This window comes from Branchiostoma lanceolatum, chromosome 17 (genome assembly GCF_035083965.1).
Source record: "Branchiostoma lanceolatum isolate klBraLanc5 chromosome 17, klBraLanc5.hap2, whole genome shotgun sequence".
In the NCBI taxonomy this organism is placed as follows: Eukaryota; Metazoa; Chordata; class Leptocardii; order Amphioxiformes; family Branchiostomatidae; genus Branchiostoma; species Branchiostoma lanceolatum.
Window position 1 is genome coordinate 15,937,805 of NC_089738.1, and position 26,538 is coordinate 15,964,342.

General features: G+C 42.5%; 1 protein-coding gene across 5 annotated transcripts; it reads right to left on the minus strand.

Moving 5' to 3' along the window:
• Nucleotides 1-1,685: 1,685 nt before the first annotated feature.
• Nucleotides 1,686-26,234, minus strand: LOC136422378 (myb-like protein X). Of its 5 annotated transcripts, XM_066410106.1 has the most exons (22): nucleotides 25,932-26,232; nucleotides 23,664-23,825; nucleotides 20,644-21,543; nucleotides 18,650-19,120; nucleotides 13,885-14,355; nucleotides 10,564-13,151; nucleotides 10,106-10,281; nucleotides 9,618-9,746; nucleotides 9,016-9,228; nucleotides 8,181-8,279; nucleotides 7,744-7,872; nucleotides 7,202-7,300; nucleotides 6,598-6,732; nucleotides 6,098-6,208; nucleotides 5,655-5,681; nucleotides 5,377-5,436; nucleotides 4,994-5,089; nucleotides 4,665-4,719; nucleotides 4,203-4,301; nucleotides 3,955-4,000; nucleotides 3,647-3,722; nucleotides 1,686-3,102 (listed from the first exon to the last, which is right to left on the minus strand). In XM_066410106.1, exons 2-22 carry the CDS (start codon nucleotides 23,815-23,817, stop codon nucleotides 2,961-2,963), a joined length of 6,276 nt encoding a protein of 2,091 aa, XP_066266203.1. In that variant the 5' UTR covers nucleotides 23,818-23,825; nucleotides 25,932-26,232; the 3' UTR covers nucleotides 1,686-2,960. The 5 variants fall into 5 exon arrangements, with proteins under 5 accessions (XP_066266203.1, XP_066266205.1, XP_066266207.1 ...); XM_066410108.1 differs by lacking the exon at nucleotides 18,650-19,120 and having other exon boundaries at nucleotides 25,932-26,231; XM_066410110.1 differs by lacking the exon at nucleotides 13,885-14,355 and having other exon boundaries at nucleotides 25,932-26,231.
• Nucleotides 26,235-26,538: the final 304 nt, after the last annotated feature.

Consider the following 26,538-nt stretch of genomic DNA (forward strand, 5'->3'; position numbering starts at 1 on the left):
GTCGGAAGTATTGTCTGTGACAGGTGAGTGCTCAAGGGTAAGTGTTAGTGGGAGGGAAAGAATTCAAAGAAGGATTAAGGTTTTCATGGATCGCTCTAGGCCTGGATTAGGCTTAAGCTGACAGTAAACTCAAAACGAACAGCTGCAGATTAACGCGTACGAGTACTCGAGTCACGTGGATGTATCACCTTGGCCTACATCACCGGGTGGGGTCAGTTCGCCAGACGGGGATAGAAGCCTACAGTGCCGAGGAAACCCAGCCTGCAGCCCTGGGAGAGGCTGGTGACCAGGTTAGACAAACGGCCTTATGACGTGTCCTTAAAACTGATATAGAGGACCAGTGTGCTCTTAGTTATCACTTTTTGGCGACGCCTCAGGGGCGAGCCAAATTTTTACTATATTGTGTGCAGATTGCAAGAATTCTAGGAATTGTACAGGAATGTGAAAGTCCATGGGATGATAACTCAAGAATGCCTGGATGTATTGTCTTCATATTTTGTAGGTGGGTAGGTCTGTGGGAAACCTTGTAATGATTGCATTTTGGGCCCCCTAGCGACTTTCTATGGTACTGCAGGGGAACTTTCACTTTTCAAATCTCATCTTCTGAACATGCTATAGTCATGATTTTTAAGTGGTGGATAGCTCTTTGTTAGGAAAATATGTCCTGTAGACTTGGACCCCCTAGCGGCTTTTTTTGGAACTGCAGGAGCTGATTTTGACTCAAACTTTGAAAGAGAATAACGCAAGAAGGGGATGACGGATCATCATAATTTTTGGTGTGTAGATAGCTTAAGTGATAATTTACATAATCATATGCCAATTATGCAAATCAATATCTGATTTGCATAATTAATGAGGACAGTTAATAAATCAGTTGCATGCTATTATAGGACTCTCAAACACATGACATATGTAACTGAGAAAGAGATAAATATCGATAGATATCAATTATGCAAATTGATACTTAATTTGCATAATTAATGGCAAAATACTATAAATCCATAGTGGTAAATGATGGGGATTTCATTTTTGCACCATTTGGAAGTTAAGTAAATGTGGCCACTATTAGACATATAGAGGGCCTCATTGACATAATTTATGAGGAAATGGTATGATATCTTTTTTTGTAAAAACAAGATTTTCATACATTGGACAACATGTGCTATTTTGGTAGAGAAGGTGATCGACTGATATGATTTATGCCGCTTATGCGAGGTCCTTATTTGCATGTGGGTTAAAAACGAAACGAAAACGTGAACAGAGACCACCGTCGCCATGGCAACATCTTTTTATGTTGCCAATCTTGTTTTCTGTTATGGGGAGGGAGACAATCCTTCCAGAAGATCGTCAGGATCAAGTCTTAAATTCCGCGTATTCTTTTGACGCATTCCCTCTATGGCCAAGAACTCACAACAAAGATGTCTTTGTGTGGACGCCCTACCAGCCAAAGTATGCAAAGTCGTAGAATTACAGGCGAAACGAAGCAACTAAAAAGCTTATTTACGGCATGTGTGGTAGACCTCAGGGGACGTCGTTAATCCAGAATATAAAGGGCTTTGCTGGTGAAAATAGGCTCAGGACGTGGATGGACTACCAGGGTGATGCAAGCAGCGGAGGCCCGTGGAGGTCTTTTACAGATAGAGCCCGAGTGGTGTGTAACATTGAACGACACGACTACACTTAGGTTTTAGTCCCAATGTTAGTTTAATAACTATTCAATAGCATGCTGTTATCACATTCATTTTTACCTATGTCCCTCTTGTCATTATTAAAACAAATATCACTACCCATTTTGCCACCTAATATAATTATTCCTGTCAGCAAAGTTACAAATCGGAATATTGAAATGCAGTATATATTTAAATGCAGTGTATAATACAGTTATCATGATCGCTTTCCCACACCAAAATATTTGAAACCATATCCTCCTTGTACATTGATAAATATGACAATACGAATGTTTACTTACGTGTTTTACCACTATTAAACATAAAAGCTATGGGTCTGCAAACCCGAAATAAAGAAGTAATAAATAGATGAATGATAATTGATTAATACCCATTGGTAAGCACGTTCTACCATCATTAGATAGTATGTTAACGGGTCATAGTAGACGCATTATGTCAAGAGCATATATAATCAACACAATCATAACTGCCAGTGGCAAACAAAACATTTAAACGTAACGTTTTATAATCATTGCCAATTCTCTGTAATAACATTTCAGATATACTGTAACATTTATTATAAACTGTTACACAGCCATTCCCATGTCCATATATTGTAACAAATAAAAAGTTACCCAACAAAAAAAAATCCATTGAGAGGAGAGCAAATCAGTTTGTGAGTACATAACTTTATCCTAATAGTAGGCTTCTACGACGTTAAACGTAGAATTATGAGTATCAATGCTGAGATACGTGCTGGGTACACTGTCATTTAAAAACGTTAGACAACTATGAAATAAATGAACATGCACCTACTAGACTAGCATACACTTGAAACACATCTACAATATGTTTATATATGTTTTAACTATGATGATCTATATATTCTCGTGCTCACTAATAATCTCATTTCTTTGACGCCATATGTACTACTGTAATCACAATCGCGAAAGTCCGTCCCAAAAAGTCCACTAAAAGTAATACTTTCCTCCACCAGGTTATCCACCTTTACAAGAAGTTAACCTAATATGCATTTGTACCTACAAAACATTCGGAGGATTCAGCGTTACTGCATGTACTTCATGTATATGCGTTTCTAGTTTCCACTCATATATCTTTACTGGGGTTTCGCATTGTAGCTCTTAGACAATGTACAAATTCAGCAGAATCCAGCTGTATATTCTACTGTTGTTGTTGATAAAGATTGAACGACTAATCTAAGGTATTGAAATAATTGAATAGCATGGACTACTTTCTGTGCAGATTGCCATGATATTTGTCGCCATTCATGGATCACTCAGTCTCACTACCGCTTTGCCAGATGTTGAAGGAGTCTTGGAAGGCGGGCAGTTTCGTCTTCCGGTGTTTCTTACGGGGAACCGACCCGTAACACTTCTTACAGGCCGGGCGCATGTCTACCTCGTAGAACTTCGACCTACAAGGAATAAAACATATACATCAGGCAAATATTTGGAGCATCTTAGTCATGTGCTGTGATCCTATTAGACTAATTGTCTAAATGTAAACATGTGAACCGCCTCACGGCGTAACACACCAGGTTAATTCTTAACAGTACAAACTGCATATCCGGGCAGATTTATTTGATCCTCTCACATCGGGATAAATGCGGCGCGCTCTTCAACGTGCTTGAAATCATCTTGTAATAGAATGTACATTGAACAACATAGATAGATAATAGTAAGATAGAACTATATTTCTTCACTTTCATACACATTCATACCGCGTTTAGATAAACCTTCAAACACAAACATTTCTATTCTTACATTCCCAACACCTCAACGAATAGAGAAGAAGTGGAAACCATATACTATAGTACTAACACTAGCCTCTATGTGTGTATTTACAAACTCTTCTTTTTATGGACTGCACAGTACGTTGTATACTCGAAGTAAAGTTACAATGCTTTTGCACTATCTCGTGAATACAATTCAGTCGAGATGAATCAATTCAATACTTACTGCAGAGAGAAGTTGGTGTCACAGAACGAGCACTTGAAGTGGTCTTCGCACCAGAACTTATTGAAAGCTCCGACAGCTGCAAGTCACATTCAAAATCGTCATATATCTGTCTAACATCATCCCATAATATTAGAGTTTTTTTTCAAAATAACATTGGCCGTCAGACTAAAAAGTGCATTGCTATGAACTTTTGTCATCTTTAGTTGTCATGTCACTATGGACTCATCATTCAATGGTAAGAAATACATACATCATTGTAGTTGACATTCAACATCTCTAGTGTATGTACTAAGAATAAAAGTACTTACTTTCTCCCTCTACCGGCCGGTCACAGTGGTAACATATCTCGTACATCTGAAACAAAAGAGAAACACCCTTAACAATGCCATATATACTTACTCTGGATCGAAGAACTGCTAATAATGACAAGCTTTGATCGCTTTTTAAAGAGAATATACACAGCATCTTACTTCAAGTTTGTCGAGAACAGGGTTTTGTTAGTAATTTTTTATTTATAACGAGAAGCATCAGTATGTATTAGTAGAAAGCCATGTACCTCGTCGTAGTGGCGCTTACAGTAGGCCCGTCCGTTGTACTCGTAGTACACTCGGTTTAGCTGCTCGAACGGAACCCCGCAGACCGAGCAACTAAAGTGCTGGGGAGACATCAACATTGACAATCAGTACATATCGTGTGACATGATCTGTTTTTCACTTATCTTAAGGCAGTAGCATTCTCTCTCAGCTTGCTTGTTGCAGCCATTTGTATACTACATGTATGGTTAAATTAGACCGAAGCGGGTTATATTGCATTTCGTATTATAGTATTTGTAAAGTTTGAGTTTGAGTTTATTCAAAATCACAATTTACAATATATACAAGTACATTGCAGCTACTCTTCCTGTGGTCCTTGTCAACACACATAACTAAACAAAACTTCATGACACACAGAAACATATATTCAGTTTTATGTCTCTTTGTTTGTGGTAGTTATTAACGACATAAAGTTTGCTACGTACCTCAGGATGCCACTTCCGGTTCATCCCAGTCACAGACGGGCCCGTTATTTCTTCCCTGAATATAGATGAGAGATCGTTTAGTTTCCAAATACACCAATGAAGGACCAGCATTTCTGTCATTTTACATGTGATACATTTATACCATTACAAAGAAGCGAGTATAAGTTAAATCCATATATCTTATAATTCTTGTAGTAACTTGACAATGAATAGATGCATCTGTATACTATTCTTTTGTTGTGACTTGTACTTAACCCAGTGGATATATGTGTACAATAAAAGTCGTTGTTCATTGAATATGTTTGATGACATATTCCTTGGCTACTTACCCACAGCCGTTGCAGACAGGATACTGGACCATGGGGTAACATTTGGGACAGTAACCCTTTCCGCTCACTTCTACTGCGTCTTGTCCTAGCTGGGCTCTGGTGGGGAAAATAGGCGGTCACAAAGATTGTGCATTTTACAAATGGTTTATAAAGACGAAATGTTGCTACGTCGGGTCAATCGTCTTAAAACCTTATCTTAAACATCCGAATTAGATTTTTGTTTCTGGAAAACAGGTTGTATGCAGACAAGAAACGAAATCACATCTGATACACCATTTAGAATGCGAAGAATTTACATTGTTGATTTACACATCTCCAGTCTTTTGAACCTCATTATCTCTACTGTATAAACAACATCAAAATCAAAGCGACTTGAAACCTACCCGCATATCTGGCAGTTGGGATACTTGCTGGGGCTCACAGGCCGCTGTCCGCTTTCCTCTCTGTTAAAGAACATTGAAAGTAGTGAACATTTCACGTGTTAGATTCCATTAATTCTGATGCAGTATTTAGGCATGACTGTATTGTGACTGTATATGTGTACACTGATTATGTGATTAAGAACACTATTACACTGATTACCATCACTGATTATGTGCACAGAGAAATCATAGCGAAATGTGTTATCAAAACAAATGTTGATTATGAATCATGAACTTACCCAGTGGTTACCATGCGTCGTAACAGTCTGTAATGAAAACAAAACAGAAGTAGACTTCATACTTGCGGTAATATCATTGAAAATATTAGATTTTGATCCAAAACTTTTTTGTAGCATCATCATTAGAATACACGAGAGATATTCATTGCAAGAAACTAGGCACTGTACATGTATATGTAGCATCAAATTAATGCTATGTCCCTCTTTTCTTATCACTAAATGCTAAATACAAATACAATGCAATTGTTCTTCACACAATTAAGTTACCGAAGCTGATGATGATAGTCTCTGCAGCTGGAAACTACAAGCAACACTGACCTCGTTTTCGTACCTCTCGCGTACGTCTCGCGAGAGTTTGTCCAGACGAGAGTAACGGTGGACGAGATCTGGAAATCGGGCATAAATGACAGTTTTTCTTGGACAAGAATGAACGTACGACTCACGGGATGCATTCGTCGTGAATGTCCACGCCGTTGTAGCTGATCACGCGGTCCGGGTCAACCATCGGAAGCTGGCACGCCCCACACAGGTCCTCTCGCACTTGCCGCGGTTGGCTGAAGAGCAAGGAAGGGGGAGTGACAACGAATTAATCTAATCTCAGATGATTATGGATAAGATGGCATGCCTACCAAATCTCCTCCATTGCAAGTAGTCTGCACATGTATTCTCTGATCAACACAAAGCAGTTATATTTTCGTGAGGGGTAAAGCATAATATATAAGCGTCGCAATGAACGTGTCGCCGCTGAATGATGGATATCTCACATGGCGCATACCAATGATTGTCCTAACGTTGTGAACATAAGCGCAAGGGCCTGAAGCTTTCTGCAAGAAGCTTGCATGAAACAGCACATGGAATAGTAGCCAAATGCTGAAAACATTGCCAAATCTTCCTGAAAAAGCGCGCCTGCTAACTCAAGCCTGAACTTTGGAGGCACTCTTACAAGCATCTGGCATGGAAGGGCCTTCCATCCTTCCACGTGACCTTTTCGAGCTCACTGATTGGACGATCGCATGCGTCACACATCTTGATCTGCGTAGTTGGTTTTCTCGTGAATCGGGTAGTCGCGGAAAAGGGTCTGAATGGGGGATAGTTAGTGAAATAGTGGGTAACAAGTTAAATGTGAGGATAGATATTTGGTATAACTGGGAAGACATAATTAGTTAAAAGATTAACGGCAGGCAGAAGCTTGATTTTAGCCTAGTGGTTATATACAGTATATCATTGGAGGTCAAAGTAAGACAGCCACCACTCTACGTAACATGCTTGAATAATTGGAACAAATTCAGCTCGATATGTGGAACAGAATTGGACAGCAAGCACACCAGGAAAGGTATATTCTGGGTTATGGAGACATTTGCATGCAAAGCTCTATATTGCATGACAAATAGCTGTCAAATAGATCTAGAATGTCTACGTGTTGACAATTTGAGCTCGTAGATGCTTTCTGTAAAGCTATAATGAGGCAAGCTGCTCTTGGCGTTTTTCAACTTGACGTGGCAAATGTAGCAGGCGCTTGTGATATGGAAATGACGTTGTGTTCTCACAGGCAGCCCTGGTGGTATACTAGTCCGTCGTGCACGATGCCTCTGTCCTCATCGGAGAGAAGCCTTTCGCACGCCGCGCATCTGCTGAGGGGCATTCGTCTGGGCAACACAGGTACAGATTTCAACATGTGGCAAGTTCCTCTTGGATTTCCATTCGTTCTATACTGAAATTCTCCATTTACATGAAGATATAGTTACCTTTTATACCAGCTACAACCTACCAATGTCAGTGTAGGACATGCCAGTGTTTGCAGATCCCTACGGGGGCAAAACGTATCCAGCGGACCAGAATCTCCAGTCAGATCTGCTTGGAGATAAACTCTTTGACTTGTCTTCATCTCTATGTTTGTGGTCATTGGTTTGTCGTTTATAAATTCAGATTACCGTTTTTTAATGTAGGACATTAATTCTTTTATTTGACAAAGGAATCAGACTGTATACGTAGGAAACAAATAAAGCACAATACACAGCAGTGTCATCGATCGCAGAGACACCCAAACGTCTACAATTTTATGTAGCTACCACCGGACTTACAAACTTACAGGCATGCTTGGTGGAACTCGTTGCCATTGTACATGACGGTCGTCTCGTCCTCCTTGATTTGAAGGGTACATCCGGCACAGACCTCAACTCCCTTCTCTACTGTAGTCTCTGTGATCTCTACCAGGACCCTGTATACAAAAAAATGCATTTACTAATCAAGGTACGTCCGGAGAATATACGTTATAGCATACTTCTGTCGTGAACACACTTAGCACTTTTTTTAAAAATTGATTAGACGGAGAATGCCACAAACTATCAGCTACATGTGATCCATTGCACACTGAGTCTGCAATCTACATAAAGTGTCGACATAGAAGTCGAGGATTCCATTCCATGACCAAGATTGCAGTTGAGAGATCTTTCGTCATTGTTATTTGTGTATCATCAAAAGTCTATGATGCCTTGTAAATAACCAAACCAAGAAAGAAGCACCTACATGCATCTGTCGTGGTAGAGTTGGCCGTTGTGGTAGATTCTCTTCTCGTCATTCTGAAGAGGTTCGTCGCAGGCAGGGCAGTGATGTGCTGTCTTCCTCCTGTTCAATGATTGCACAGCACAAAATATAGATATGTTACAATGTACGTCACTTCCGGTATACAGGCATTTCATTCCAACCGGTTACACTGGCAAGCTCTAAAAAAGGCGAGTATCTTTTGCAACTTCTACAGCTTCTCCGTGCTATCTTTATCATCTATAAAGCTAAAAAGCTCTTGTTTGCTATCTGCAAAGAGCAAAGTTAAGTCAGCACAATCAAGATTGAAGATTGCTTCTGCACGACATAAATGACTAAAACCTTATACAGACCTTGGCATCTCCAGTATGTCCCGACATCTTTCACTTATCGCAGCATGAGGAGAGGTAAGACATTACATATGGGCAAAGTTGAAGTCAGCGGTTAAGTTATGATTCGTAGTAGAACCTTAAATGTGGCTATGATATCAGCCCTAGATTATAACGATAGGTAGGTAGGCAGTCCCATAGACTTTTTAGGGTAGTGGTTTGTTATCCACTCTGTTTAGGGCACTTTATTGGAAGGCGGTGCATAACCCTCTGCTGTAACTTTAAATGCCCATTTTTACGCCCGAGTGGAGTGAAGAAAGTCGTGTAAAATGCACAACATCGGTGGCATGTCAGGGAATTTGAACCAAGGACTTCTGGGTTCTGGGCCAAATACCCTAAACATTATGCAAACACGACGTCTAGATTATGAACCCTACAGCTAAATGGAAACGTAGAACCAAACGCTTTGTTTCTAATTATATAGAACTTACGGAATGCAGATCTCGTGGTAGTAGTAGCCGTTATAGTTGATGAGTTTGTCGTTGATGTCGAACTCGTTATGACAGCCGGAGCAGTACTGCTTCTCCCTGGCGGGTTTCTGCACGAGGACCTCCTCCCTGCGGGGAGGGGACGGACGTTTCGGTGGCGTCGGCTCCTCCCAGCGGTCGTCTTCAAAGGAATCCTGCTCGTAAACCTGTTGTGTCCTGTCAATGAGATGGCACACGTTTGCGGTTATGATAGGCTACTTAAACATCGTAACTGCCAACTTGGCAAAAGGAACACAACTGTCATAGCAGTTCAATATGTTCTAAGTCTTGTCAGGGACTTCTCAGTAAAAAAAAAAACTTCAACTTGTACTTCCCATAATGGTTCATTGATAAGTTTAATTGCGATTGGCTCAATACGAATCAACTGCATTACACTAGAGAGAAAGAGAGAGAGAGATAAAGAGAGCGAGATACATGCATATATAGAGATAGATAGATACGTAGATAGATGCATAGATAGATGCATAGATAGATGCATAGATGTATAGATGCATATATATATATATATATATATATATATTCATAACGTTGTTTTCTCTACTCACTGGTCAAACCAGATGTCTGGTTGTGGTTGCGGCGCCGGAATGATGATGTAGGTTGGTGAAGTCGGTTGTTGGATCTGTTGGAATGGCGGTTGAATCTGTGTCTCTATGTTCCTATCCACTTCCGTAATCCTACAACATAGTCAAGACAATCAATGATACATTCATTCGAATGACACAGTACAATCAATAGCCGTAGCCACACATTGAGTGACCTGGTCACCAGTCACTCCCAAGGCTACAGGCTGAAATTCCTCGGTACTGTAAGCTTATATCCCCGCCAGACCAACTAAGCCCGTCCCGGTCATTTTGCCTTTCTGAATACAACTAAGAAAATTGGAGGGGGCTAAGGGAAAATTTCCTTGCGGTGTATGTTGGACTCGGTGCCGAAAAGCTGGCTGATGTAGGTCCTGGCATCAGTCATGATTCCAGGTTACACAATGAGCTTTCTATATTTAGCTACGGTTGCTGAGAAGTGATGATGTACTCACGTCTGGGTGATTTGCCCTTTACCACCCGGGGAAACAGGTTTAGGTTTGATGTTTTCCTTGTCTTTCTCCCGTTTGAGGGTCTCCATACTTCGGTACTTCTTCCTGTCCTTCACAGTCTGAGTCTCTATGGTCCTGCATATGGCCTTCTGATCTTTGGTCTGGGTAGTAGCCGAGTCCTGTAATACAATGATATTGATCATTGATCATTTTGCCGCTAGGAAGCGCATGACTGGTGTCTGTGGTTATCGTTGCGGTGAAATTTAGCTAAAGAATACATTCTATTATAACTAAAATTCCATACAGTCAATTTCATGAAAATGAAGCACAAATATTTTGCTCAATGCTGCAGAATTATTTTCATTTCTTTTGTTTTGCAAGCGGAGTTGACCGAACGTGTTGTTCTTCTCTAACTAAGTCCAATTCTAAGTTTTAATTGACATGCAGGATACTATACTAACCTGTTTAGGCGCAAACTGCACTCCCATGTTCTCCATTTTCGGCGAGAACTGTATGGCCATGTTGGCTGTGACTTTCTTGTCGGTCACAATCTGACCAGCGTTCAGTTGAACCAGCTCGTTGAAGATCCCCTCGATGACGGTCCCCATGTTCGCATTCCTCATCACCTTGCTCATGGTCTGTGATCCAGCGCTAGTTGTGATCGCCTTCGGCTCCGGGACGATCTGTGCCGCTTCTTGCCAAGCGTCGATGTCCGACCCGGTGAGGTCTGTCTGTATCTGCATGACGTCCATCTTGACTTGCACCTTCCAGGTGTCTAGCTCTGCCACCGTCAGGTCGGTCTGGATCAACATATCAAAAGTAACTGTCGTCTTGGTCTCGACAGGTTCTGGAATCACGGGGACGACGATCTCTTTCTCTTCTTCTTCTGTCTGGCAGCCGACAGTGACTGTGACGACGACAGGTTCGATTGGTCTTGCAGCTTTGTCTTCGTCTGCCTCTTCTTTGGTAACCTGTTTGACATCTTCCTTCTCCTCCACAACGTCTGTCTGACACCCAACAGTAAAGGTTACCGTGACTTCCTCTGCCGGTGCTACCTTTTCCTCTTCTTCGACAACGTCTGTTTGAATGCCGATATTCGCCAGTTCTTTTTCTTCCTTTTCTTCAACAGCTTGCTCGTCGGTTTGGATACCACTGCTTCTGTACACCAAATACGCTTTACTTCCTTTGGTGCCTGTTTTCTTGCTCACTTTGATCGTTTTGTCAGTCTCAATTATCTTTTCTTCTGTCTCACGTACAGGTCCGACTGGCTGGACCGCGGTAGCGTCTTCCTCCTCCTCGATTTTCTCCTCTGGTTTTCCAAAGTCTGGAATCCAGTCATCAGTCTGCACCTGAGTGTTTGCGTAATCACGTGGTCTGCCGCCTGGAGTACCGGTCTTCTTGCCAACCTTCTTTATGATGTCTGTTTGGAGTGTCTTACCTACCAGGATCCTCGCTACTTCTTTGACTTCCTCCTTTACATCTTCTTCGGTCTGGGTGGCTTTAGGGTCCATGTGAGGTCCTGACTTCTGAGTGCCGCTGTCCTGAACTGCAACCTTGTCCGTCGCCATGGTCTTCACGGGCTTCTTCTCGGCTTTCACTGTTGCGATTTCCTTGCTCACTCTCTCCACCTTCTCCGTTTGAGTTTCAGATGAGGTCATGCCTACACCAAGCGCCTCCGTCTGTGTCTCTCCAGCGCTGACAGCAATGGCGTCTGTTCCGTGCTGCTTGTTCTCCAAGTCCCTCACAATACCGATCGTCTTATCAGCAACATCTTTCTCCGTCTGTGTACCTTGGGTCGTTCCAACGAAGATGATAGTAGTCAGACTCTTATCTTCTTTGAAAGAAGCCTCTGTGATATTTTCTGCGTCAGCTGTGGTCACTTGATCTGTATGAATAAGCTTCTCTAGAAGCTCCTGTTCCTCTGTCACTAGGTTCTTCTCCTCCTTCTTTTCTGCGTCAGTTTGATACACAACGGTAGTTCCGACCTCTTCAGCATCGGTCTCAATGCATTTCTCCTCCTCCACATAATCCATACTGGTACTGGTTCCTTGGTCAACCTTTTCCACCACGATCTTTACACTGATTTGCTTCACATCTTTCTCCTCTTTGTAAGTTTCTGTTGTCTTGGGCTCTTTTTCCTCAACGTCAGTTTCATATGTCTTCTCGTCCTTTTCTTCTTCAAATGTTTCTATCGCCTTTTCCACCAGTTCTTCAATCGTCTGGGTGCTGCTGTCAAGTATCTCCTTCTCGATTCCAACCTCCTTCAGAAAGGTTTCCACCTTGTCTGTGGCGTTGGTCTTTGCTTCTTTCTCTGGTGCATCTGTCTCCTCGTCCTTCTCTATTTTCTCTTCCTTCTCTGTGGCGGTTCCTACCTCTTCAGTCTTCGTCTTATCAGTTTCCTCAACCTTGGCGATTTTTTCCTCCACCTCAGTAGCAGTGTCAACGCTTTCGGTTTCGGTTTTATCTGTTTCCGTTAATTTCTGTACGACTTCCTCCTCAACAGTTGCCAGGTCTTTCTTCATCACTTCATCCAGATCTGTTTCCAGATACTTTTCAACCATTTCTTCCTTTTCTGTTTCTTCTGCTTTTTCATCTTTAACTTCTTTTTCAGTGGCAGTGGTCTTCTCATCCGTCTGGAGATCCATCTCGGTTCCCTTGTCTTCCTGTGGAATCGGGTCTGTTCCTGTGTCCTTTCCGTCTTTCTCTTCCACCTCTGTTTCCGTTTCTTTTGGTATGATGACAGGAGCAACTGTTTCCGAATCTTTAGTGTCCTTTTCCTCCTTGTCTGTACCGAGTGTCTTACCATCCAGCTCCTCCTCTTCCGTTTCCGTCTGCTTGTTCTCGATTACTTCTGGTTCCGTTTCCGTTTCTTTCGGTATTGGTTTAGGCGCTGCATCAGTCTGTACTCCGGTCTCATCTGTTTCTTCCGGATCCGTGCCGAGCATTTTGGCATCCTTTTCTTCCGGCTCGTTGGTAGCGGCCACCTTGTCCGGCTTTTCTTCAACTTCAACTTCGGTCGTCTTCGATGCCTTCTCTTCTGGAGTGGTGGCTGTCAACAGACGAAGAAAACAAAGACATAGTACATAGTCCTGAAGTTATGACAGACATCTGTAACGTAAGCACATATATAGGCTGAGGGAGAAGATGTAGATCCTCGACCCAATCAAGCTTGACTATACACCAACTTTATATGGAGAGTCTCTGAAGAAGGTAGATGCCAGTATATGCATTATGCATATTGTAACCACAGAGTTGCAGAGAGAGAATTGTAGATAAAAGCACGTCCCTCTATGACATTGTACTGATGCACAATAAGAATGTGCGAGATACCAACTACTTTGTCTTCCTTAGCTATCAGAACACTGCGGCTGCGAGCAGTTGCTTCCAATAAACCAGTCTATGAACACATCTACACATAAGTATTTGCCGAGCATTCTTTAAGATTGATTGCTGTAGGAAGGAGCGATCAGAGAAAACGGCAAAAAATAATGTGACAAGTCCAACCAAAGGGCAGGCAAATCTGTAACAAACCAGTAAGATACCGTGTCACCAGCTAGTAAAATACGAATGTACCAGCGCCGTTTCTGACACTCCCCATAGACTTCAAATTTTCAAATACCACTAACAGCTGCACCCGCACGAAGAACCCTTTACAGTATTTGCACTGATATACCAGCAGTGATAGAGGAGCTAACATAAGAAACGTCTCGTATCCAGCAAATGAGAAGTATGCCACCAAGTTTTGCAGTAGGTTCGTAGACCTCAGCTTTCGCCCCTCTTACCAACACTTTTGGGCTCTTTTGATTCCTCCTCTGTCTCTGTTTCCTTGGGCAATACGACGGGAGCCTCGGTCGCAGGTGTCTTTTCGTCTTTTTCATCCTTCTCCGTGCCGAGATCCTTTACCTCCGTTTTCTCTGGATCAGTGGCAAACGTTTTCTCGTCTGTCTCGTCCGGATCAGTCGCTGTTTGCTTAGGAATGACCTCCGGAACTTCCGTTTCCGTCTCTTTCGGAACCGGATCCGGAGGTGCGTCCGTCTCCGTTTCCGCTTCTTCCTTCACCTCATTGTCAGTTCCGACTGCCTTTGCGTCTCTCTCGGCTTCCACTGTGGCCGTTTCTTTGGGAACGGTTTCTGGCGCCTCTGTTTGTGGTGATTTGTCGTCCTTTTCTTCCTGGTCAGTAGCGGTCAGCTTGTCAGGCTTTTCTTCAACATCAGGTTCGGTTGTTTTAGCAAGCTTTTCTTCGCTGACAGTACCTGAATATTGGGAATTGAATAGCACATTAGTACAATGTTCTTAAAAAAAGATAGATTGTCATCGGTAGGCCATGACAACGCCGTTTCCATCACAATAATGTGTGCACACCGATATGTGTGTGAGAGCAACGGAGGGAAATGTTGGCAGGTTTTCATCAGTCAGCTAATTCCCTCCGTTGCCTGCTCTCATACAGCACGACATGTGTGCACCAGGTAATATTAATCACCACAAAATACATGGAATAAAAGACGTAACACGTCCAAGAAAGATATAAGCGCATGTTGAGCCCATCTTCGCTGCCAATTCCACTGCGCAAAGACTGAACAGGTGCACATAATGGATGATACTATCCATATCAAACTGAAAACCCAGAAAGTAGATACCTCCAATGAATGCATACGCAAGAGCAGTGGTTCCGCACGAGAGTTAAGATTCCCATATTCCAGCTTGGAGCTTTTCCTACCATAATCACTTCTACAACGTCTAGTGTTCAGCATATACAACCGTATATGTCAAACACTGCGCACTACAAAGATAAGACAGAGCCGGAATAGATTCCTGCAAGATGTGTCATCTCTCCTCCACAGCAGTACTCATCAGACGTGGTTTACAAGAAAACAAAGTGAATAGGCAATTTGCGGTCATCGCTAGAAAAATACAGGATCTAAAAGAGCAAGAGCTATGGCAGAAGAAAGATGCATCGATTTAAAACATACTCCAAAGTATCTGATAAAACAAACGGTAAAGGTATAATGACCACCAGCATTTTGCTTCCAGGTACCCATCGGAAGCACCCATCACAAAGAGATAAGTTGCGATTCTGTAAAGACAAAAACCTATTGCATACAAAACGATCCCAGCGCAGCACCAGCTTATTGGACATTCTAGCTTACCAACACTTTTCGGCTCTTTAGCTTCTTCCTCTGTCTCAGTTTCTTTCGGTACCACAACTGGGACATCGGTTTGCGGAGTTTTGTCCTCCTTCGCCTCTTTGTCCGTTCCCACATCTTTCTCGTCTGTCTTTTCCGGATCAGTAGCGAAAGCCTTGTCGTCGGTTTCTTCCGGATCCGTCGCTGTCTGCTTAGGAATGACCTCCGGAACAATTGTTTCCGTCTCTTTCGGAACCGGATCCGGAGGCGCGTCAGTCTCCGTCTCCGCTTCCTCCTTCTTGTCTTTGTCAGTTCCGACTGCCTTTGCGTCTTTCTCGGCTTCCACTGTGGCTGTTTCTTTGGGAAGAGTTTCAGGCGCCTCTGTTTGAGGTGATTTGTCGTCCTTTTCGTCCTGGTCAGTAGCGGTCAGTTTGTCAGGCTTTTCTTCAACGTCTGGCTCAGTTGTCTTAGGTACCTTTTCTTCAGCTACCGTTCCTATGTTTCAAGATTAATGAGTATGTAGAAATGTAAAGTGTGTAATTATTCATTCAAGACAATAGGAGATATATGAAATAGCACATGGCTAGAGCACAAAATACGCCTCAGCTAAAGTACGGCGAACAAGAATTGGTCTGCACGTCAAGAAAATATACCAATGGTACTGATGTTTTATAAGGGGAAGGCATTAATTAGTATGTATCAGCTTTTCAACGTTTTATCGTTCTGGCTTATGCGTACAATGGCATACCGTGGAAAGGCTGCAGTCATTGCAGGTATTGTGTTTGTGTGTCTGGAGGCATACATGTACCAAATAGCAAAACAGAAAAGACATATCAAAATAATATACACGTTTCAAAGCTAACAAAGCTAAAGACAGACATGACTTTCAATATGAGCTGAAATGGACTATCTCATCTTATGTATCGTGAGAAAGCCCCTTTTTTATTTATAAAGATAGACAACAATACAAATATATCCACCGGCATTGCCAACCCGTTGTCCAGCAAAAGGACCAAGTTGAAAAAGCCATGTTCAATATATCCTGCCAATGTCAAAAACGTCGCTACAACGTGTAGGTGTCCGTTGCCAGCAAAAGTCTTGATGAGCATGACCAAGAAATAACATTGATGAAATTGTCAGAACAACAATAGAAAAATCAGAAGAAAGGAACAGCAGGGTTTTGATACGAAAAGGTCGGTATTTCATGACCAAGATCTGAACAGAACCAAGACTCGACCGAGGAAAGTAGAGAGAATCGACACACCGCTCTGCCAAACTCACACAGCGCCCCCATGATTAAGAGGGGGGTAAGGGGTGGAGGTAAGGGGGTGAGGGCGGTAGGTGAGGGGGTGAGGGCGGCCGGTTAGGGGGTGAGGACGAACGGTGAGGGGTTGGGGGGGATTTTTGGAGGTACCAGCTAGAGATACAAGGACCAGCGGAAGAGAAATCCCATGCTTCCTTGTTGGCAGAATCGGCTTCCATACAATTTGCCACGACGATCCCAGCGCAACACCTGACTGTTCATTAGACGTTCTAGCTTACCAACACTTTTCGGCTCTTTAGCTTCTTCCTCTGTCTCAGTTTCTTTCGGTACCACAACTGGAACATCAGTCTGCGGAGTTTTGTCCTCCTTTGCCTCTTTGTCCGTTCCCACATCTTTCTCGTCTGTCTTTTCCGGATCGGTAGCAAAAGCCTTGTCGTCGGTCTCTTCCGGATCCGTAGCTGTTTGCTTAGGAATGACCTCTGGAACTTCCGTTTCCGTCTCTTTCGGAACCGGATCCGGAGGTGCGTCCGTCTCCGTCTCTGCTTCTTCCTTCTTTTCCTTGTCTGTTCCGACTGCCTTTGCGTCTTTCTCGGCTTCCACTGTGGCCGTTTCTTTGGGAAGAGTTTCAGGCGCCTCTGTTTGTGGGGATTTGTCGTCCTTTTCGTCCTGATCAGTAGCGGTCAGTTTGTCCGGCTTTTCTTCAACCTCAGGCTCAGTTGCTTTAGCCACTTTTTCATCCGCTATGGTTTCTATATTTGTTGTGAGATTGCATACATGATTTATATATTGCTATCAACTGCTAAAAGATTGTAAACATATGAAACAATGAAAATACAGGAAGCAGGAAAAAGGCTTGGGCTCGTAAGTGTCGCTATTGTCCTCTCTAAAACTTGCTTGGGCCTAAAACGGCGAATATCCCTGAAAGGACTGTAAGTCATTTGGAGATGGGGTTGTTATAGGGATGATTATGCTTTGCCCAGCAAAGGAGAGGAAAATCGAGAACGATGGGAATTAAGTGAGAAGTACAGACCTGATGCAAACAGAAGCAACACATTGGCCAATGGGTCACCTGAGAAGTACAGACCTGATGCAAACAGAAGCAACACATTGGCCAATGGGTCACCCTCAGCCTAGCTGATATGATCAACCAAAATCTCCCTCCCCACTTTTATGAATAACAGTTGATAGTACGAGATATGGCGCCAATGTTAAGAGTGTTGACAAGAACCCACAATAGTAAGAGAGTAATATCAGTGCGAGGAATGTAGCCCTGGCGCTTTGGCATTTTTTTTATCATCCACAGAGGCAACAGCGGCTTACAGGTTGGTACCAGCTGAGCGTAAGCTTAAGGGAATCTCCTCGGTGTTGGGAGTGTTGCCTGCCCGCCGAGGTCTACCAGCAAACTCCGGGGCATTTTTTACGGGGTCGGATTCAGGTACTACGCTCACCATATGAGAACGGCAAATCAGAAAGAACGGCTGTTATAAAAAGTGGCCAATGTTAAGCGTGTTTGAGCTGGTAAAAAAGCTCAAAGCCAAGCCGACCGGGGCTTGACCATCAGTCAAACAGTGGCCATATTGTAGTCTTCTCCATTTTCTGTTGCTTCCTTGTCAATGTCTCAAATTCAGCTGCTTGCTGCATTTCATCCCGTTGTCTTCATTTGAACGTTTGAACCTAAGGTTTAGCTGTACATTTGTCCTCTAGGTCGAGGATAGAATTAAAGATCATTTGAGTCGTTACTTCTGAAAAGCTAGAGGTACAAATGACAAGCAAAGTTAAAATGTACCGAATTTCAAACATGGATATGCTTGAAGTGGATATTTTAGCAATACTACGGTGTTCTAGAAAAGACAGCATTCAGTAGTTAAGAGCACATGGCATCTATACATTTGAAAATTACCAAGCCCTGCAAAAGAAGTTTTAGAGAATGACAAAAATGGGTTTAGACCCTACATATCTGCCCATGTGCGGACGATAAAAAGGCACAGCTAGAGAGCTAGAGAGATACATAGATATGATATCTGCAAGAATTTGATAGTCAGCAACAATTGTAGAGGAGATTTAGAAGAGCCTCTCGGACATATGTAAGGATGATGACAAAGTCATCATGACACAACATAACCCAGCGCAGCACCTGCTTATAACAGTAACGTGGCTTACCAATGCTCTTGGGCTCTTTACTCTCTTCCTCGGTTTCCGTTTCCTTGGGTACCACAACGGGAACGTCTGTTTGCGGAGTCTTTTCCTCCTTGTCCTCCTTCTCTGTGCCCACATCCTTCTCGTCGGTTTTCTCCGGGTCCGTCGCGAAGCTCTTGTCGTCGGTCTCTTCGGGCTCAGTCGCTGTCTCCTTCGGTAAGGCTTCGGGTACCTCCGTTTCTGTTTCTTTCGGAATCGGATCCGGAGGCGCCTCAGTCTCCGTTTCCGCTTCTTCCTTATCCTCCTTGTCAGTTCCGACTGCCTTTGCGTCTTTCTCGGCTTCCACTGTAGCCGTTTCTTTGGGAACAGTTTCAGGCGCCTCTGTTTGCGGGGATTTGTCGTCCTTTTCGTCCTGGTCAGTAGCGGTCAGCTTGTCAGGCTTTTCTTCAACCTCGGGCTCAGTTGTCTTAGGTACCTTTTCTTCTACCTCTGTGCCTATATTGCGGGGTTGAAATGCGTTAAGGGACTGATATTCTAATATAGATATTCCAAATCATACGCATCGTTTCTGATGTCTGAAACACATCGCAGCGTATCTGTGGAGTCGTATGCTGCGTAGGACAAGACGAAGAAAAAACATTGTTCTGTAAAACATACGATGCATAAGCAAATGTAGAAACGAACAGAAGATCGGTCCAAATAGTTCTTCAATAAAGAGAAGAGCTCGAGGTTGCAACTCCCATCTCCAACCTCTCACCCGTTCCAGACTGTAAGACAGACAGCAGGAGGTCACTGCAACCATAGATGACAGAATAGAATCCGCCTCTACAAAGAGAGCTCAGAAAAGACACAGAATCACAGAGATGTGCCACAATTTGAAACATTGTAAGAAGGGACAGATAAAGAGTGCAGCAGTCGCTGTTTCCCAGCAAAAAGTCAAACACAAAAGGAAGATAGATATGAGTTCTGCATTTCACACGGCAGGTCTGTGTCCAGAGCTAACAGTAGCATGAAAATGCAGACTTGTCTGTATGGCAATGAAACTATTGTAGCTGATCTCTGGTGTTACTCTTTCGCGGCAAGCAATGAATCTATTTAGCAACCCTATCATTGGACAAGAAGGTTCGATTTCCCTTTAATCGGGCTATTCTGCCTATTATTATTGAACCAATGCCCTCGGTGTGGAAAGTATGAGAATAGAAAGTTAATATGTAGCAAGTATTTGTCTCTTTCCTTTTATGTTCATTCGAAAAGCACATCTTTCCTCACAAAGTGAATGTCTATCAGCAGTACCCATTGGCAGACATTTATTTGGTTAGTGCCTTTCCCATCTACTTGGCAATGATTCAGAATTGAAAGGACTGTAACCAAACACCTACATCGGACCCCTGATTCCCACATTAATGTTTAATCTCATAGCCCTTGTTGCCGGTGAGAATGTGTAGATATTCCCACGGGTAGTATTATATCTAACATACAACAACGAAGGTCACCATCAAGGTTGTTTGACAAAAGCCATGGAGGATACTTTTAGACTAGGTAATAACCGTTGGTTTTACCAAATAATGTTCTCCCAACTCAAAGTAAACCGCATTTGGCTGTTCTTAACCATATCTAAGAGCTTGAATTGGGGTCCCTATTTTTTTCAAAACTGATATTTTAAGTGCAAACTAATGACTGCATGTTAGCGTATCCATCGTTTATCAAATTGACAGTCTTGTGAGCTGCACTGGTTGCTCTTAGATAAATTGATGCCACCCGTAAAAGTCGTTAGTACAGACAAAGAATATGCAAGTTCATTGTTGATATACATGCAATTAGTACATGTTAAAAGAGACAGCAGAAGTGCCCACGGCGATAGGCTCCCTTTGTGCAAAGCACATTGCATCGCAAGATGTTTCAGCACATGCGCGACAGCTAGCGACCACTCCCCAGCGCAACACCTACCTCGCAAAAACGTGCCACCTGTATGTCCTTATGCCAGCCACCGGGCAATCGAACGTATCGCAGCAACTTACCAAGCTCCTTCGCATCTTTCGGGTCGCTGGAAGTAGCGACTTCCTTGTTGTCTGGAATTTCCTTCTCAGTACCCAAATCTTTCTCATCGGTATCAGCCGGTTCCGTTGCCGTGGCCTTCACATTCTTTTCTTCCGGATCGGTTGTCGTCTCGACGTTAGAGCTCTCTGGTGGCTCCGTTGACGCCGTCTTCTCGTTCTTAGGATCGGTTTCTGTTTCGGTGTCTTTTTCATCTGTTGACGGAGGCTCTGTTTGCGGTGTCTTCACATCCTTTTCTTCCGGGTCTGTGGAGAGATCTTTCTTGTCGGTTTCACCTGGCTCGGTTGCCGTTTCTTTCGGTTCCTTCTCAGGACTCTCAGTCTCGGGATTCCTTTCTTTTTTGTCTTCAGGCTCGGTTTCAAGTTCTTTCTTTTCGGTTTCAGGCTCTTCGGTTTCAAGTTCCTTCTTGTCGGTTTCAGGCTCTACGGATTCCGGGGGATCTGTGGATACGTCCTTTGGTTCTGTCTCGGGTGGGCTTGTTTCCGGATTCTTCTGTTTCTTGTCTTCTTTATCCGTGGCCAGATCTTTCTCGCCTTTCTCTTTTTCTGGAGGCGGCTCGGTTTCCATCTCTCTCGGTTTCTTCTCCGGAGAATCTGTCTCAGGGTTCTTGTCCGACTTGTCGTCAGGTTCCGTCTCCACGTTTTTGTCATCGGGAGGCTCCGGAGAGGTTTCAGCCGTTTTGTCATCCTTTGGAGCAGGATCATCCGTCTTCAAATCCTTCGCATCTTTTTCGTTCGGGTCCGTTTCCGGTTCGGTTTCTCTGTCTTTCTTCGGCTCCGGGTCTTCTGTCTTGACGTCTTTTTCGTCTTTGGCGTCGGGGTCTGTCTCCGGTGTCTTGTCATCTTTCTCCGGGGGAGTAGTCGCTATACGGAGGAACACACATATAACATCATGGTACTGATACTACCCCTTTCTACCGAGACGAAGATCGTTACGTGACCATTCTGTGACCAAAAGTCTCATCGATATTTCAAACTAATTCTTAATGAATTGCTTTTGTGTGTTTTGTTGTCTTTCAAGTCGCACTTTTACATTATGGATCATTTTTGCATCATGCAAATCCAATTTGTATGGTTCAACGACCTCCGTCCAGTGAAAAGGGAGCCTTTACCAACCAACGTATACCGAAACCTTGAGTTTAGTTTTCAGTTTCTATTCTAAATATACATCTATATATTTATTCTTAATCTTAGAACGTTTATTATAACACGTATTCATATCAAACATGTGTAAAATATGCTTTGAGTCTCTAATTACAGTTATCATTATAGATGAAGGAATTAGCTTTACCTACATGTATCAACCTTAAAACACCAGCATCTGGACAAGTCAAAAATTAATCTCTAGTATATAATCTCTAAAACTTTATGTTGAATACAAATAGTTTTATCATATGGCAACTACTAGAATATCATTTTTTTATTGTTTGCATGCGACGTCCTGACCGCATTGAAAAAAAGAAAACAAACTTATATAGGCTAGATGTCCTGAAGAGCCTGTGGTCATTGTAACAACGGGGGAGAAAACAACCAAGTGGGTTAATTACCAGATCAGCCTTACCCCAGTACCACATGTTACAAAGACCAACCAGCAACCCAAACCTTTACTGTGTACTCCATATTAGTCTCCAAGCCCCATACGACGCTACCTTGTTATAGATGACCCGGGGTGTTATTCGAGGATTGCGGGCAAGAAAAAAAATCGCTGTTCAAGAGCACACCATAAACAGATTTAATGTTATCGCTCCATGTGCGTTCTGTGTGGCAGTTCTACCCACCTGCGTGTATGTCCTCAATTGTATGCTAGATCGCTATCGCTATGTACACCAACGCCCTACAAATATGATCTGTTTATAACCATAGTCCAACATTTCAATCTTTAGGCCCACCATGAAACACCATGTAGGCCAAATGAAAGGCAACTTTCTTCAAGTCTAAGTCATGACGCTATCCTTGAAGCCGGTAGTCTAACTAGTATTGATAGAAGATCGTGTATGCTACATATTGATTATTATTATATACAGATTTGCCCTATTCCTGTATGCACCATTCTAAGGCAGTGTGCTTAGACAATGTTGTAAATTTCACCGTAGCGAAAGATAGATAGTCCCGTGGGTTGCTTGGTTTTTGTCTTTTTTAGCCTTGAAACGTTTCTAATCTGTAGAAAAAAAGGGTCGTCCTATTGTAGCTTTTATTTGTGGCATCCACGAAGTCTACAGGGTGATTTTCAAATGTTTGTCACAGGGACTGAAAGATCGTCACGAAATAGTTATTTCATTACGTGTCCTGTTCCTGTCTTTTGTCTCGTCTGCTCTGACATAACAATACGCTTATCAAACAAATATCTATGAATACGCTCGTATCTACAACATGACGGTAATTATACGAGTATTAGACAAAACGCTTATCAAACGAATATCTATAACATGAGAGACTATATATTATGTAGTACGTACCGAATACAAATACGTAATTCTAATGTAACAGCTTGGTACTTTGTCGCTTTACATTTTCGAATTCGCATTCCATGTTTTTTAGCGCGGCGGCCCCTTTCCTCTGAATGACACCATTGAGCAACCAAAATCATATGACCTACAACTTTGTAAATTAAGTATGATGCATGATGTTAAAGTATATATGATTTGAAAGACAGAAAACAAACATAACACATTTCTCTATCAATGAAATATGTTTGAACTACAAAAAAAGGGGTTTAGTTTTGGTCGCTCAATGGTCGCCGTCTCTGAGGAAAGGTAGCCTTCATTTAGGTTCGCTGGAAAAATAGTACAGATTGGCTAAATAGGATTATTAGTATGCTAAGTGTCCCCGACTCCCTGGTATACTATTCACTTTATTTTGCCAATTTATACTATTTTTCCAGTGATCCGCGGAGCCTGGTAGAGGCTAGAGAATAGGGGCATTTGGTCATTGTTCTCTAACCTGTCTGCTCACCCCTATAGTGGTGTGTGAGTGTGAGTACGTACCAAGACTTTTGTCCTCCCCTTCAGAACTTGAAGGCGTTTCCGTGTCTTTATCAGACTTGTTGGAGTCTATGTCCTTCAGGAGGCCGACGAGTTTCTTCTTCAGCTCCAGATTCTCGTCCTCCAGGCTGGACAGTTTGTCCATGATGTTCGCCATCTTGTTTCCTATTCACAATGGCGCTAAAGAAAGGTGACACATTCATCTTTAGGTCAGGTGATCAATTATTTATGACGCTTTGGACAATACACAAAATATTCCAGATAAACACATTTGCTTTTATGCCAGCGTCAGACCTTATCTCTGTTACTTTGGCCATCTTTTCTCAATAAAAATGATAGTCAGAAAACCACATTGTCATATCATATCACCAAAACAACAGCAATCAGCGATCAACCGTGCACACGGTGATACAGTTGGAACGTTTTGAAAATGGTCGTCTCCCGAACTATAATGTGTGGAACCACCTGGATTTCTTTGTTATTATCTGCTTACGTGAGTGAAGCTGTAAGAAAGGTATTATAGCCTGTGTCCTTCCAATGAGGTCCATTGAAGCCGCTGCTACTTTGTTTACTGGATAAAGCACCGACGAACCAATTAGCTGTCTGGACAACAGTAATTCAAAAGTACCAGGAAGGATATCATTTTCTTTCTTTTTTTCAAAACAAGCTTGCTCAATGCAAGGCCACAAGGAATCACTTCTGGGCATTGAACTAACACTCACGGAAACAGCACCATCGAAAATGTGTAAATTTATATCGAAGAGGCAAAGCGTTTCATCAAAACTGTTAGCTCATGAAAATGTTGTTGCTCAGACAAACAAATAGTATGCATTTTAGAATTTCGGGGATGCTAGAAAAGACACCAAACATTTAAGAAAAACTTCTTTCGGCTCATCACGAGAACTGGTAATACGACATCTTGCCATCAAATGGGTCCCTACATTCAAGTCTAGTGGTGTATATGATATGTATTTGTGACCCTTTACTAAACCAATTCCCCACGTTTTTACCAGGTCAAGTGATCTTTTCTGGTCTCTTATACGTGCTTCTTAACACCTGCATTTCAGACAGAAAAGCAAATCATTGTTGCATTCATAATCGTAAACCGAATGATTGAATGGAACTGCCATATGAATTTCTGACAAATGAAAAAAAATCCTTTTGCAAAACATACCCCCTGGTATACGTCCTGACCTGTACGAGTGATAACATTTAGGAGGTCCATCAGATGATTTTTTTCCGATTGACCCATTTTTAGAAAGCCTGTCTATTGTGCCCACCTGTCTACTCTATCCATTATCTTCAGGTCCCATGAGTGGTCACTATAGACAGGTTTTATATATGCCTTTTTTGAATATACAACTGCCCAAATAGTCTTAACTCTGCAAATATTGCCGAATCTTTTTAACAACTACCGTCTGTAACATTGTCTATATAATGCACTAGAAATAGGTGCCAAACTGCACTGTGATTCCTCGAATTTGAACGTCAAACAAAGGAGGTTCTTTAACAATGGAGTGTCGAAGAATTCGGCCAAGATAACCTTGAAGATTAAACATCCAAGCACCTAATGACAGCTTTACTCCATACTGTACTTAAAAACCATTATCCAAGGAGATGCAGGGAGACTTAAACACAAAGCTGGTCTTTTAGACGCAAAATTACTTCCCTTTCCGTGAGGTACTTTTGCTAATCCTGTCTGGATCAACTGGCATTCCACTGACTCATATCCGCCCACTTTCAAGATGTCGGCCATCACAACACACTAAGTTGAATACACAACACTTACACGTCTTTGTCTAGATGTACGTAGCTTACACAAAGTTCCCATTTCCTCCTTCTTCTTTGTAATCTTGATTGTGAATTTTGAAGGAATTGCACAGTGTTCGTGGCTGGCAGATTGTGGCACAATTCGGACGAAAAGTAGTTGTTGTTTTTTTGCTTCTAAAGAAGATATTATCTTATATTGGACGAAATGTTAGTTTTTTCAAGGCTAAATACAGGCCCAACAGCAAACAACCGCAACAGCCAGCATTGTATAAGGTCTTAGCGCTTAAGCACTGTGGATACGCAAGATACAGCCGGGATTACGATATTATAAGGGGGTGTCGCCATTGCCTTCGGCAGTCTAACACTTACTTCAGTCAAACACCAGTTAAAATTACAGCTGCATCTAGTCATGACAACTACGTCGTAACTATTTGCAATGTATCTTCTTAACATTTGGAACGAAAGGGAAGTCAAATGAATAAGTTTAAGAGTACTGCTTACCTGTGCTAGAACCTTTAGGATGACTTCAGTCTTCTTGATATATATTCTTGAGGATCCTCCCCTCTGGGCAAGGTGTCTACGCCTACTTGTCAGTCTGTCTAATGATTTCAACCAAAAGAAACAACGTCAAGCTAACTCTGCTGCAGTCTTCTCTGACGTGTGACGCAGAACTAAAGCAGCAAGCAACCTAACGCTGTTATCGTATCAAAGCATTAGAAACTACTTGACAATGGCGGTAGGCCTGGCATGCCAACTAGAGCTAGATCTTTTTGCAGGACAGATCTCGCGACCTGTGGCTCTTAAAACCGGTCTTACCGGGTGAATGTGACGCCTGGGCAATGGTCTGTGTACTATACACAGCTAACGCAGGTGAAAGTGCTTTCACTTTCTATCCCAGAGTGCATTTCGGTGGTAAACACCCCATTTACCCATAAATCATTGCTCTCGTTTAGAATGAGGGTAGGTGATATTAAAAACAATCTGCTTTGTACCAGCTCAGAATTAAAGTTAGAATAATCTTAACTTAGTCCCATATTGGTCTCTGATGGTTTGAACAATAGAATAAAATCATAGCTTGAAGTGACGATTAGAAATCTTTTTTTAAACT